At 38.5% G+C, this 15,651-nt stretch overlaps 1 protein-coding gene across 1 annotated transcript in view; it reads right to left on the bottom strand.

The window, feature by feature from the left end:
- Positions 1-246: 246 nt before the first annotated feature.
- The window catches only part of DECR1 (2,4-dienoyl-CoA reductase 1), a 39,793-nt gene continuing 24,388 nt past the window's right edge, over positions 247-15,651 (bottom strand). Inside the window, exons 6-10 of the mRNA XM_042924057.1 lie at positions 8,229-8,328; positions 3,299-3,371; positions 1,018-1,164; positions 500-562; positions 247-399 (exon numbers count right to left, since the gene is read on the bottom strand). Coding sequence (XP_042779991.1) covers positions 340-399; positions 500-562; positions 1,018-1,164; positions 3,299-3,371; positions 8,229-8,328 — 443 coding nt within the window. The 3' untranslated portion in view covers positions 247-339. The remainder of the gene's footprint in view (positions 400-499; positions 563-1,017; positions 1,165-3,298; positions 3,372-8,228; positions 8,329-15,651) is intronic.

The following is a 15,651-nucleotide window of genomic DNA, read 5'->3' as shown; positions in this document are numbered from 1 at the left end:
CATAGGCATGGTTTAATATGTAACTCAAATGCTACTTTGACCATTAGGATTCTCCTGACTTTTTCAAGTTATAATATCTGTTTCCTTCTCTGCATTTCCAAGCATTTTACCTCCACCAAAGCCTTTACTCACTAGCCTTTTTTATTTTTAAAAAAACTTTTGAAGGGATAATTTCCCATCTTACAGATATTTAAATATAAAATGTATACCTAGAGCTGGCCCAGCACGATACACACCCAGTCCGTGTTTGTTCGTTAACAATTTATTAGACTTGAAAATATTCAAAAGATCATAGACTGTATCATTTCCACTGTAACCAAGATGAAGGCCAGAGTGATCTCAGGAGCCTTTTGTCTTCCTGATGAGTCCTTCTATTGTGTCCCACTGCTCCTTAGTGACCTAACACAAACAGAAAGCCAAGTTAATGTGGTTCTTGCATATTTTTAAAGCTTAGTATCTTAGCTGCTAATATTATATTATATTCACAAAACGGCATTACCTTCCTCAGACTGTTGAATTCCCCTGAAATAAATGCTTCCTCTCCACCATCAAATCTAATGACCTGAAGGAAAAAAAAAAAAAGCAAAAATTCTGAAACTAACGCCTTTTAAAATGGTTCTGAACCATTAGACATTCTCTCATCTTGATTGGATGGAACATCTCCTCGGCACTTTCAATCAAAGCCCAAATTCTGAAGACAAAAGTGATGATTAAACCTAATCTGATTAACTCATTTTAGAATCCTTTTTCCCCCCCCATCTCCACAACTTCAAATTCTACCCGATATTAAAAATCATCTTAAAGGCATGTCTTCCAAGATAATTTGCATTTAATAAAATTAATTTATCCATGAAAAAATTCCATAGGCTAAACAATCTACATTAACATTTTATATTGTTTGCAGCTAAATAAATATTTTAAATCATATTTATATTCAATATTGTCAGGACTGGTTCCACAACATGCCTTTCCACCCCAAATCCACGTCCCCCAAAAGTTAAGAGAAACAATGCTTACTGCCCCATTAATCCAAGAAGCATAGTCACTACAAAGAAAAGCAGCAAGATTTGCAAGTTCTTCTGTAGTTCCCAGCCGACCACAGGGGATTCTGTCAATCATTTCTTTCTCAAATTCTCCAGTTGGGTCAAGACGGCTAAAGGCACCCTTAGATATTAAGAAAATAGTTAGGTCGCGTTTTTTGTTAACGCACTCCTTTCCTATCTAAGAAACAAGTTTGTAAGAAATGGAATATTACTATGGCAGCCTGTTCATACCTTAGGCCTTGTAAACAACAGAGGAGATTGCCAAATTCTTCCATATTCATTTTAGCTCAAAGCAGGACATTTTATCTTATACTGACATAAAAAAAATTACCAGAAAATATGACCTTTTTACCTTTGTTTTCTTCATCCATAAAATAAGGATACCTGTCATTAGCCACCTCACAAGACTGTTATAAGCATCCAAGGAGAAAAGGTGTATGAAAGTACTCGGAAATACCTACAAGCCCAGTGTGCAGGACATAGTAGTGATATTGTCATTTGATTTAGAAATCACAAAAGTACCTCAAGTAGGAAACCTTTCAGGGGAAATTCCTTTTCTCCTCCTTTCTTCTCAAAATAATTGGAAAGGAGGAAAACAAGTAGGGAGGAATACTAAATTCAAGTAGGTCTTAAAAGAAAAAAAAAAAACCAAAAAACTAAATTTGCCAAACAATGTCTGCCTTCTGTTAATGATATGAAGGTGCAGACCAAGATGAAGTACGTATGTGCGCGGATCAAAAAATAAATACACAAAAGACTGGGTTTCTCTGTATCAATGCCTGGGAGCCGAGGTGACAGCTGTCTTCAATAAAACAGGTATGAGACAGAGCAAGCCCTCAGGAGGCCCCTTGGGGGGTCCTCCAGCTCTCCCTGCGCACAAATCAACCGGTGGAGACAAAGGGTAGCAACGGGCTACCTGGCTCTACCAGTGCTTGCTTCAGAGTTTCTAGACTTCAATTTTCTTTTAAACTCTTTAAAGCTACATGCGTGTTATCTGTGTACAATTTATACCTCTACTGCTACGCTGCAAGCTCCTTGATCACAAGGACCTATACCTCTATTGCTACATTGTAAGCTCCTTGACAGCAAGGACTGTCACAAATGTTTTTGTATTTTCTCAGCACCTCTGCATACAGCAGACACTCAATATATGTTAAATAAGTAAATAAAATGCAGGTGATCTTTCCTAGTTAGTGAGGGCTTAAAAAGAAGCTCTGTGACTCCAGGGTTTTCTTCGGATAGCGCTCAGCACAGTGCTGCCCTGAATCACGTGTGTTAATACATGCTTTTGAGTTATTTTTCCATTAATTGTATTAGACTCTTTACTATTGAAGTGTCAAATAAGATAGTCAAGTTTCAGTCACTCAGGTAGTTCTCCTTTCCACTTCCCCCCCCCTTCAAGCTGCTAAGGAAACTAATACAGCCATTTCCTCGTTGATATTTAATACCCAGAACTACCTACAATCCAAATGCTCCCTAGCATTATTTTCTAAAGTATTTATTGATACAACTAGAACAAGTGATCACACTTCACTGAGGCCTTCAGAGCTATATGCCAGTTAGTGTTGTAAATTCTTGCTTCACATGAAAACAGAAAGTGAGAGGGAAGTTATCTGGGGCAGTGTGAGAGAACACAGAACCTGTGGACATTCTGAGCAGCAACCGTAACAGCACTAGTGATCATTTTAAGTTGCAGTCAGTATCTGTAATGATTATTAATTATAGGTGAAATGCACGCCATCAGAAAGATTTGTAATCAGAGACATGGGAGTCAAATGGCATGCATAATTGAGTGTCTGAAAGTGAAAGGCAGAGACGTGAGCAAAGAAAACGCTACCTATCGCAAGAGCAGAGAACCTTCTAGAACATCTCTTAAAATAAAAATATACTTCCATTTCCAGGAACTAAAAAAAAAAGGATGTCAATCAAAGAAAGAATCCTTAAAATACGGTGAAGATTAAGAAACATAGGGTAATAACAGATCACTGAAGCAAATCAGACAAAATACCAAAACTGATGGCACAAAAGATCCCAGATTACGACACTGAAATAGATCTTATCAAGAAATTATATAGCTGCTGTATTCCTGTCCACCTCCTTACTTATAGTGGATAATGGCAAAACCCTCTTCTCTACCACTAGGGCCCCAAGCTCAGACATCTCTGACAAGTCCTGCACACAACAATCAGAATATTTCTATCAATATTTCATTCCTTAATCATTCACAATGAGCTACTAGGCAAACTAAACCTTACTTTCGTTTTTATAGGCCCCGGTTGAATCACATTGAATCGTAGTCCATATCTACCCCATTCAGCTGCAAGAGACCTAAAAATTAAAAAACATAGATTCTGAAATATTACACTATATGCTAAAAATGCTAACAACCAAGACTCACTGCATGCTCACTACATGCCAGGGACTACAACCCCGAAGTACGTACTATTATTATTCCCCATATTATAGACAAGGAAACTGAGGCACAGAGAGGTTAAATCACTTGCTCTGGGTCACACAGCCAGTAAATCAACTTTAAGTGGTCTAGCTCCAGAATTTGTACCTTTAATCACTCTGTTTTAATATCTACTATTTATGTAGCAGGATTCTCACACAGAGTCCTGACGCCAAGGCTTTTCTTTCCAGGAAGCAACTTTATTTGTACCAGCATCGCTCAGTTGGGTTCATTTCTGAAGAACTGAGCCCCGAACACCACGTGGCATAGTTTTTTACGTATTTTTTACTTCTTTGTCTCCCACATATGGTAACATACAAACATGTAGTCTGATTAAGTGTCCCATGTTACAAGGTCATGAAGGATGTTGTCATGTATGCGTATACATGCGTATACAGATTGCCTTGAGGTTTTTTTTTTTTCTTTTTTCTTTTCTTTCCTTAGGGAGGGGACCCTACCACATTTACCTTTTAGTGTCCTTCCATAATCACTATGCTCTACCACCCACCATTTACACTGCCAAACCAAGTCCAATATCAAAATACATTATTAGAGTAAGTATCACAATTTAGCATGAAGAGTGAGAGAATCATGCCCTCCCCCACATCTTCTGGAGTTCAGTCCTACATGTACAAAGTCCAAAATAGCTTGACTTATATATAGTCCATTGGATTATAATGTTTACAGCATCACAAGTGCTTTTAAGTAAGAGATGAATTACAAAGATATAAAATACTATCTATATCCATGTTTAATGAGGCTTTAATATAATTGTTGAACTGCACTCAAAAGGAAATAGGAACCTAACAAAATCTTACTAAATGGTATGACACAAAATATAACAATAATAGAAAACATGGAAACTTGAAGCAATCTGTTTTAAAACCCTACTTGATAGGTCTTAACTTTTATTGTCTCATTTTAGGAATTTATATTCATATGTACATTTGTGTCTATATATACTTAATCTAGTTTTAAAAAATGACTTAGGGTAACCATTGAAAAATATATAAATAATCCAAATAAGGAAGATAAAATCATTTGAAGGAAAGAAATAGAAGAAGGAAGGCAGGAAAGAAGGAACGAAGATAAAAAAAGGATAAGGAAACACAAAGGAACCAAGAATGGAGCTAATACCTAAATGTTCTATGGCATTCCATATAATCACAATACGTGGGTCACAAATTTGCATCCATTCTTTCCATGACACTATGCAAAAATGAAACCTAATCAGTTACACACTTTGCAGTGCCCATAAGGAAAAAGCAAGCTAATATCTCAGGAAAAGCACAACTGTTCCTGATTTAAAAAAAAAAAAAAAAAAAAAAAGATCAGAAAAACACTTCTTTCAAGAAGACTTCTAAAATGAAAATTGTGTAATGTAATATTGTATTATTACATATAATAATACAATACTGCATATTTGCAATAGATACAAAGAGATAAGTCTTATGGAACTACAAGAAATCAATTAACATGACCCAACAAGATCAATTCAAAGGCCAAATCAGAGGGTGCCTGGGTGGCTCAGTTGGTTAAGCCTCTCACTCTTGATTTTGGCTCAGGTCATGATTTCATGGTTCCATTCATGAGACTGAGCCCTGAGACAGGTTCTGGGTTGATAGCGTATGGAGCCTGCTTAGGATTCTGTCTCTGCCTGTCTCTGCCCCTCCTATGTGTGCTCTCTCTGTCTCTCAAAATGAATAAATAAACATTAAAAAAAAACAACAACAAAACCCACAAACAGCAATTCAGCAAAATTCATTCTATTGGGGTGGGGGTGGGAGGGCAGGTGCTCCAAACACAGTCTGTTAATCTGTCTTAATCCATGGGTGCATTTTAGAGAATGGGTGGATTGCATCTCTTTGGGGCAAATCATACATAAAGACTGCTTCCCTGAGTGATACTTTTGACAGAATTCATGACCATACCTACCCTTGGCATGTACTTGTAGTGCATCTGCTCCAAATTGCTAGGAAAGTAGTAACTTCATGTCCTAACAGAATTACCGAGCCAAGCAGAGTTTATGGCTTCCTGTGAAAAACTGAGCAACCTATTAAGGAAACATGCCTAGAGGAAAAGCCATCCAATCTCTGCTGAGAGGTGCAACAGATACACTTTTTCCAGTCCTAACTCTCATTAAACTAGTTTATATTCTGATAACATGATAAGAAATCCACCTCATTAGCTCATTTTGTGTGACAAGATGCTAAGCACAATATACTCATTATATGTTAGCCATTATTGTTGTTAAATCAACAGATGTTTATCGTGTACTTACTGTGAGCTGCTAACACTTTATAAGTGTTGCTTACCCTCAAAGAAAGGCAGTCTCTGCTCTCAAGAGAGCAGTCTTATTCTCTCAAAAGAAGCCAGCTCAGTTATATCACAAAGTAGTTACTCTTCTGGGAACTATGTAAGGTGTGCCATGACTGCTTAAAGGAAGAAGTACTTGAGTCTACTGAGAGTGAGAAGGAAGGCTTCCTGGAGGAGGTGATATTTGAGTTAACACTTGAAGGAATAGGAGTTTATGGTGAGAGGCAAGGGGGAGGAAAACAGGATGGTAGATACCAGAGCATAGGATGGAAAACAAAAGATAGCCCAGGCATATGGGCCAGAATGAGTGAAGGACAAAGGCACAAACAACATGCAGTATTTGGGGACTTATAAGGCCTTACTCAGTAGGACCATGTACCATAAAGTATGAGAAAAGAACTGATGGGAATGCAGGCTGGAGAGGAAGTACACATTTACTGAGTATCTATTTCATGCAATACACTTTGCAGTAATAAAACAAAACAAAACAAAACAAAAGAACAAGCAGCACAGAATCATAGACCTTAAAGGACATGAAACTGAAACTTCTAACAAGATCAAAGGTCCTAACAAGACAAAAATATTTTTTGAGAGAGCACGCACACGTGATGGGGGTGGGGGGCACAGAGAGAGGGACAGAGAGAGAATCTTAAGCAGGCTCCATGCTCAGCACGGAGCCCGATGGGGGGCTCCATCTCCCGAATGAGTTCATGACCTGAGCCTAACGAAATCAAGAGAAGTTGGACACTTAACCGACTGAGCCACCCAGGCACCCAAGACAAATAGTGATACTGTACAAATGATGCCAAAATAATCAAGTTCTAATTCCTTATTTCTAATACCATCTGACCTTAAAAAAAAGGTAATTATCTCTATTCACACTAAGACTCGACTTATTAAGTATAGTAATATGTCTTTGTATCTCAAATAAATATATGTTACTGATTTAAACGTTAAAAAGAATTTTGAGACTACTTGGGAAAGAGAATAATTGTGCAGTTCAGCCAGCAAGGAGCAAGAGCTACACATCAGACCTTGCCAAGAAATAAGTATATGGAGATGAATAAGGCTTCTCCCTCACAGAACTCACATTCTAGTGGGGAAGTCAGACAGCTTGGACAGGATGTTAAAAAGTAGTCTTGCGTGTCCTTCCCTGTGCCCCTCATTGGTACACTACCTTCATTTTAGAATCTATAACAATGGGTGGCATTTATTTATTGGTGTGTTAGTCTTCTCACTAGACTAAAATAAAGTTTTAAGGGTGCAGAGAGTAGAGAATAATTCATTCTGTTCTAAAGAAATGAGAGAAAACATCACAGAGGAAGTGATATGATGACAGCCTTGAAAGTAGGGAAAATATCACAGCAAATTCCAACAGCAGCATAGCCCAAGCACAGAGAGATAAAAATGCATGGCATATTTAAGGAAATACAGAACAGTTCAATGGAAATTAAGACACAAGAAAAATGGCATAAGACTATACACTCAGGTGGGGGTGAGGACTATTCTATCACTATCGTATCGTATCCCTGGTACCCAGCATAGTGTCAGGCACACAAAAGGCACAAAATAAATATTTATCCAATTAATCAGTGAATAAACAAAGGTCAGGGACCAGTTTATTTAGAATGCCATAATGAGTTTTGGCTTTTATTCTAAAGAGTCATGGAAAAATGATCTAAGATTTTAGCTAGGGAGTATCATAGGCATACCTGTATTTTTAGAGAGATGATTCTGGTGGGAATATGCATAAAAAATAAAGAGGGAAAAGACTGGTAGCAGAGAAACACATTAGAGGGCTATTACAGTAAGCCATGATGACAACTGACATTTCCACAAAAACAGTGGCAAAGGTTGATGGGGAACAGATTCAAAGAGCTATCATATGCTGCTGAGAAAAGGCCACAAGATCTGGCAGTGGTGACTGGTTTATGTTAGTCCTATGAATCTCACACAGCAGGTACAATAAAAGGATGAAGGTGTGTTTAATAGAGATCAGAAATAGACTAAAGATAAAGGTATATGGGAGAACAAAAAGGCTGTATTCCTGTGCTATCTAATATGATAGCCACTAGCTATATGTAGCTATCTAATCTTAATTTTCATTTTAAAGTAATTAAAATTAAATAAAATTTAGGTTCTTAGTCACTGTAGCCACAATTCAAAGGTTCATATGCGGCTGTTGGATAGTGCCGAGTTATAAAACGCTTCCATTGCCGCAGAAAGTTCTATCGGGCAGTGCTGACCTTGATAAATAGGACTCATCCAAGAAACAGAAAGTATGTTTTCAAGTAAATCCAAATTAATCTTTGTTTTACTTTTCTCTGGATGTAGACTAGAATGAAGAAATTTAGCTCCATGAACTACCAAAGTACACTGTTTATCTTCAGTGATGGGATTAACATAGGAGTACTCACTTGTTCATGGCCTCCACACCCGCTTTGGCAGAAGCACTTGGTACTACAAAACCCGACCCACTTTCAGCATAGATGGTTGTAATAGCAAGAAATGCTGCTCCTGAAATTGGAAAAGGATATAGTAATTAACAATATGGCCAAATCTATGCACGTCAGGAAAACATGGTTTATAAGAATGGGATCTGATTCAAGAGGATATAACAAAAATGTAGCATTTTGTAAAACTTCAGTAGCCCTAAATTAATGAAAGAGTAATCTCTAAAACTGCTACATCTTGCTAGTATCTTGCTGTCCATCAAGGCGGCCTAGTCTGTGCTTACTCGACATTCTATACCGGGTGAGTCAATATCGAGCCCCAAACCTCAGAGGCATGGCCCTATATAACCCCCTGCATAGTCAGCTGGATGGGATTTCCACTAACCAAGCACCCACTTAAGTAAGAATAAATTAGAATCACAGCTATATTAGCAGGGACTTCTGCTTCCAGCCACGATGGACTTGCCCTCTTCCTGTAAACGTCTGCATAACACATACAATTACATGATACAACTATTTTCAGATACCATGCAGCAGGCAGGGAAAGACAGTGACCCCTGAGAGAAGAAAAACACATGAAGTGAGCCCTAAGGCCACCCCAGATTTTTGTCTAAAGGTACAATACATATACTATATACTCTACAATGTAATATATACCACAAACATACAATACTACACACACACACACACACACACACACACACACACACTGTACACATATACTATATAGACTGTGAGATAAGGAAGAGAAATACAAGTGAAATATGGCATTCTCACTGAGTTGAGGAGACAGAGATCAGAGTTTGGGGAGACTGAGGAAGCTGGAATTTGTGAGGAGAGATCCCCCAAGGAGAGAAGTATGCAGATAGAGAACTCTAGAAATCTGCACAGTGTCTCTTTGAGTCTGGTCAAACAGCAAGCTGTCCGTGTCTAGGAGGAGACTTCACGAGGCCAGGTGAAGAACAAGTGCCAGGGAGCTGGAAGCTGAACAAGTCCCAGACTTCACATAGGGCTGGGAGAGAAGGGAGTTCAAAGTAGCCTCACTGAACATCCAGGACTTTCAGTGGAGAATTCAGAAAGGCCATGCCTTACTAGGAGTGTTAAATTAGCTCAAAAGTAAAGACTACCCTACACGGATGCAAATAAAGGTTAAAAATGAATACCGAAATGACCAAGCTGATCCACAAGTAACTGAACTGTTTGCTAAAATAAAACTCAACACATTTCAAAGGAAAATTTTAATAAACACACACACATTCAACAACATAACATTCATAGCATGCAGTCAAAAATCGCTACACAAAAAAGACACAAACATAACTGGGAGAAAAATCAGTTAATAGAGTCTCAGAAATGCTACAAAAGATAGAATTGGCAGACAAAGACCTTTAAAATGATATTATAAATATGCTAAAAGATTTCAAGGAAAATGAGTATAATAAAAAAATCAATAAAAATACAAAAATAAACCAAATAGGAATTCTAAAGCAAAAAAAAAAAAAAAAAATACAATATCTGAAATGAAAAATTAAATGAATGGGATTATTTGTAGAAGAAAAGATCCACTGTCTTGAAGACATAGCATCAGCAATCAGTGAAAATGGAGGACAGTGGAAGGAAAGTAGTTGGGAAGGGAAAAAAATAACCAGAGCTTCAGTGAGCTGTAGAACAGTATCTAGCATGCTAGCATATGTACAATTGGTGTCCCAGAAGGAAGGGGAAGAAAAGTCACTTGGAGAAATAAAGACTGAAAACTTTTCATATTTGGTAAAATCTGTATCGATCCGGGGAGCTAAACAAATCCTAGGTAAGATGAATACAAAGAAAACCATACCAAGGCATATCATATCAGTCACTCAAAACCAGTGATAAAGAGAAAATCTTTTTTTTCTTTAAGATTTTATTTTTAAGTAATCTCCATACCCAATGTGGAGCGTGAACTTACAACCCTGAGATCAAGAGTCACATGCTCCACCTACTGAGCCAACCAGGTTCCCCAAAGAGAAAATCTTAATAGAACCAGAGGAAACAGTAAAAAACATAAACAAGGGAACAGATATTAAAAATATTCACTGACAGTAGTACCTGGGTGGCTCAGTCAGTTATGCATCCAACTCTTCATTTTGGCTTAGGTCATGATCTCATGGCAGTGAGACCAAGCCCCTGTGCTGGATGTGGAGCCTGCTTAAGATTCTCTCTGTCCCTCTCCCTCTGCCTCTTCCCCGCTCATACTGGCATTCTCTCTCAAAAAAAAAAACAAAAAACAAAACTATTCACTGACATCATCAGAAACAAAGTTAGTGGGACACCTGGGTGGCTCAGTCGGTTGGGCGTCCGACTTCAGCTCAGGTGATGATCTCACAGCTCGTGAGTTCAAGCCCCGCATCAGGCTCGGTGCCAACAACTCAGACCCTGGAGCCTGCTTCAGATTCTGTGTCTCCCTCTCTCTCTGCCCCTTCCCTGCTCATGCTCTGTCTCTCTCTGTCTCAAAAATAAATAAAAACATCAAAAAAAAAATTAAAAAAAAAAAAAAAAAGAAACAAAGTTAGCTCAGGTCATGATCTCACAGTCTATGAGTTCAAGCCCTGAGTCAGGCTCTGTGCTGACAGCTCAGAGCCTGGAGCCTGCTTCAGATTCTGTGTCTCCCCCTCTCTCTGCTCCTCCCCCATTCATGTTGTCTCTCTCCCTCTCTCTCTCTCAAAACATAAACATTAAAAAAAAATTTTTTTAAAGTGAAAGTGATATTTTCTGACAAAAAATCTGGAAGAATTCAATGCCAGCAGAGGCATACTAAAAGAAATATTGAAAAAAGTTCTTCAAGCAAAATGAAAATGATACTAAATAGAAACTAAATCTTCAGATGGAATGATGAATGTCAGAAACAGTAAATCTATCAGTCAATATTTACAGTTTTTGTTTTCCAAATGTCTTTTGAAAATAACTGACGGTATAAAGCTGTATTAGAAAGTCACACAAAACATACAGTAATCAACAGTGCTTGGGACATAATACATTCTCAATAAATTGACTAAATGAATGAAAGTTTAAAATAATAATCTTTAGCTGCTAAGAAATCACTGATTTTCTATTTTTTTAGCCACTAAACTAGATAATACTCCAAGTGTAATATATAGTGTACATATATATATCTTATAAAACAACATATGCTTTAAGAAATTTAAAGGACAATAAGTGTGAAAGACTACAATAAAAATAATTTGAAGAATATTCAGATAAGTTTTATTCCTCCTCCAAAAATATCTAGCTTCTCTTCCCCTCTGCATTTTCCAAAGTAGCAACAAAACTCAACACATCCTGGACAATACGGGGGTGGAGAAGGGGGCAGGAGTACCATTTTGAGGACATGAGAAGATAGTCATCATGGTAACTCCTTTTGTATATCAAACTCAGCCTCTTTTAGTGCTGTGAAAATTATTTTGCTTCCAAAATCACTCTGTGCAAAAGGAGGGATGTCGAACATTCATGTACACAATCACACTACACTGACAACAGAGGCTAACTGCACCACTCTTACAGCAAAATCATAAAAGCTACTTTCCCTTATACAAAGCAAATGCTCCAGTAGAAAGTGCTCCAGGGGTGCCTGTGTGGTTCAGTCGGTCAAGTGTCCAACTTCGATTCAGGTCATGAGCTCATGGTCCAAGACCTGCATCAGGCTCTCTGCTGTCAGCACAGAGACCACTTCAGATCCTCTGTCTCCCTCTCTCTCTGTCCCTCCCCCACTCTCGCTCGCTCTCTCAAAATAAATAAACATTAAAAAAATATTTTAATTAAAAAAAAGAAAGTACTATAAGTTCTGATTCACATTAAACGAATGTTTATTAAGGTGTGGGAGAACAGGAATTAAGCCATTTTATACAAAAGATGTCCTCTTCTTTCTCCTTTTAGGTTTTATTTTCTCAACCTAGAAGATCTGGGTCACTCACTGCCTGCAATGAGACGACAGTGCTTCTTTTAATTCTATGAGTGTAAAAAGGAGGTAAAATTTGGAAACTGTACTATTCCAATAGGGTTAATGCTGCACAGTGGAACAATACAGCAGGACTTTAAAGAATGAAAAATAGTGCTAAAAGGTCAAAATAAAGATTGTTAGAGGCGCCTGGGTGGCTCAGTTTGTTAAGCATCCGACTTCGGCTCAGGTCATAATCTCGAGGTCCATGAGTTCAAGCCCCGCCTCGGGCTCTGTGCTGACAGCTCAGAGCCTGGAGCGGGCTTTGATTCTGTGTCTCCCTCTCTCTCTGCCCCTGCTCTCTCGCTCTCTCTCTCTCTCAAAAATAAAGAAACATTCTAAAGATTGCTCATTAATCGTTGCTACCTATCAATCTTTTACCCTCATGCAAAAAAAAAAGTGCACCATTTTGAAACTGATAATATCCACCTTTTTAATTACTAACTGTAACTTCAACTGACTTCCTAGCTACTCTGCCAATTTCACTGAAATTTGACTCCTGGCCTTAAACCTATACAAGGATCTGTAGCCACATCTCAAACTCAACCTCTGTCATCATCTTGGTAGATTTCAAACACCAGGAGGACAAGATTAGAAATCTCACAGCTCTACGATCTCCTCATCCCCAACAAGCTTCCCTGCTACCCTCCCACAACCTGAGCTCTGCCATCACATGCCAAAATATTGCTACAGTGCCTCCCTCACTCTCTGGATCCTGCCCTTCCAGCACTCTCACACCCTCATACTACATGTGTTCCTTAAGACCTCATTATAAATTCTGGGTGCTTTTCCTCTCATATTCTTCAGGCTTATAATTCACTCCCGGTCTAACTTGCCTATTTGCCACGTAGACAAATTACTGAATTAACCACTTAATGCCTAGCTACCATGTTCTCTTAAGACCTCAATCCTCAACTCCTCAATACCAGGACTGCCTTCTCCACTCTTAGAAGGGACTGTTACACTGTTACAACTGCAAGTGAATGCCACTGGAAAGATACATCTGCAATTTCACCTGGCTCTCAACACTGCTCATCAGCTCTTTCATTATCCAGAGTAAGACCCTACACCTGTGTTTCTAATTCACAGCTCCCGGGACTAGACCATCCTTTCATTGGTTCTTGGTTCTTGTTTCTTTCTCCTTCGACCCTTCTCTTCACTGGGCTCTCCCCTCAATCATTAATCATGCTTCAATCTCCACTCGGAACGTATCTCTTCTTAAGATCCTTCAATTAAACTTTACCAATCTCCAGAGGGTAAACTCCAAACCCCTTACCCTCTTTTCTTGCCTCTCCAGACATTATATGTTATACATACGTAACACTGAACTCCTTATACTTCTTTTTTTTTTTAATTTTTTTAATGTTTATTTATTTTTGAGACAGAGAGAGACAGAGGATGAACAGGGGAGGGGCAGAGAGTGAGGAAGACACAGAATCTGAAACGGGCTCCAGGCTCTGAGCTGTCAGCACAGAGCCCGATGCGGGGCTCGAACTCACACACCATGAGATCATGACCTGAGCTGAAGTCAGACGCTTAACCGACTGAGCCACCCAGGCGCCCCTGAACTCCTTATACTTCTTAAACACACAATTGAGCTATTGTTTGTGGCTTTCCTCTTCCATTATTGCCAGCAATTCATTTTCCTGACAATCATGGCAAAAAGAGAAAATACTGCACTGCTCTGCCTTTTTGATTAGGGCACAGAAGACCTCATCTCTTAGCCATTTTTCAATAGAAGCTCAGAGTAAATTTAAATCTAAAAATCATCATTGCTCTAAAAGTTATTCAAAGGAGGATTATATAACTTAAAAAAACAGAATAACTCTTCTAAAAAAATATTATCTACCAAGTAAAGAATTATCTCATTTGAACATTTAATATAAACACATCATTCACATAGATTGAAACTTGAAAGTTTAATTACAATAAGTAGTATCAGGACTCTGGTTTTTCTAGTCTACCTTAATTTTTTTTTTTTTAACATTTATTTATTTTTGAGACAGAGAGAGACAGCATGAACGGGGGAGGGTCAGAGAGAGAGGGAGGCACAGAATCCGAAGGAGGCTCCAGGCTCTGAACTGTCAGCACAGAGCCCGACGCAGGGCTTGAACTCACGGACCACAAGATCATGACCTGAGCCAAAGTCAGATGCTTAACCGACTGAGCCACCCAGGCGCCCCTAGTCTACTTTAATTATGGGTCCTGGTCTCAACTTTAGGCATTTCATGGTCCCCTTGTAACTGAGGTAGTAAACATACACTTATCTTAGTGGAACAAAACGTTTTCTTTAATAGCTAACACTTAACTGAGCACTAGCCTGGGCCAGGCACTGTTCTTAACACTTTACAAGCACTAGTTCATTTAACCACCACAGCAATCCTAGGAAGGAGGTTCTATATTATCCCAATTTACAGAAGAAAAGACTGAGGCACAGAAAAGTAACTTGCCCAAGTTCACAGTACTATTAAGTGGTGTAAGCAGGATGGAAACAGGCAGTGTGATTCTAGGGCCTACACCCTTAACCACTACTAAAACTGCCTAAGAAACTTCCAATTACATAGTCTAAAAGAAAAAAAGATTCCCTTCAAAATTTCCAAATCACTTTACCTTTATATTATCTTCATAATACACCAAAGTAAGGTACATGGTTGCTACAAGAAATTTTAACAAATGAATTTGAGGGGCGCCTGGATGGCTCAGTCGGTTAAGCTCCCAACTTCAGCTCAGGTCATGATCTCCCGGTTCACGAGTGCAAGCCCCATGTCGGGCTCTGTGCTGACAGCTCGGAGCCTGGAGCCTACTTCAGATTGTGTCTCCCTCTCTCTCTGTCTCTCTCTCTCAAAAATAAACTTTTTAAAAAATTTTTAAACAAATGAATTTGAAATGTTCCATCAAACTAGTGAGATAACTCTAGCAAAAAGTGATTTTTGAAAATGATACTGATGCTGTCCTAATAAATTCTGAATGATGAGTAGAAACGTACTTTTAAACATTCTTTAAATGCACCCAGTATTCTAAGGAAGGACTGGACACAATACACAGAAATGTGCCCATATGGTCCTAATATACTTTAAAATCTAGACAGCATTTAACTTGCACTCATACTACTGAAAAATAAGAAGGCCACACTCTACTCCTGGTCTACTCTTCCTTGCTTGTGCAACAAGGTACACTTGCTTCCATACCAGTGATTTTGCCAAATGACTGGTCATCTGGTTTTATTCTAGTAGTAAAGCTGACAGACATAACCGAAAGAGCTGTTAAATATGCCCTCAATTCCTCTTGTTTTTGTGGGTCTCAGAAATGTTTCATATACAAAGCATCACCTTTCGTGCTTAGTGGTAAGTTAGGAACTCGTGGCGACAGGAATGGAGAATTGAGAATTTAAAACATCTACCTCATATATAAAAAAGA

The sequence above is a fragment of the Panthera leo genome, chromosome F2 (assembly GCF_018350215.1).
Source record: "Panthera leo isolate Ple1 chromosome F2, P.leo_Ple1_pat1.1, whole genome shotgun sequence".
In the NCBI taxonomy this organism is placed as follows: domain Eukaryota; kingdom Metazoa; phylum Chordata; class Mammalia; order Carnivora; family Felidae; genus Panthera; species Panthera leo.
Note: the sequence above shows the minus strand (reverse complement) of the source record. Positions and strands in the feature narration are given on the sequence as shown.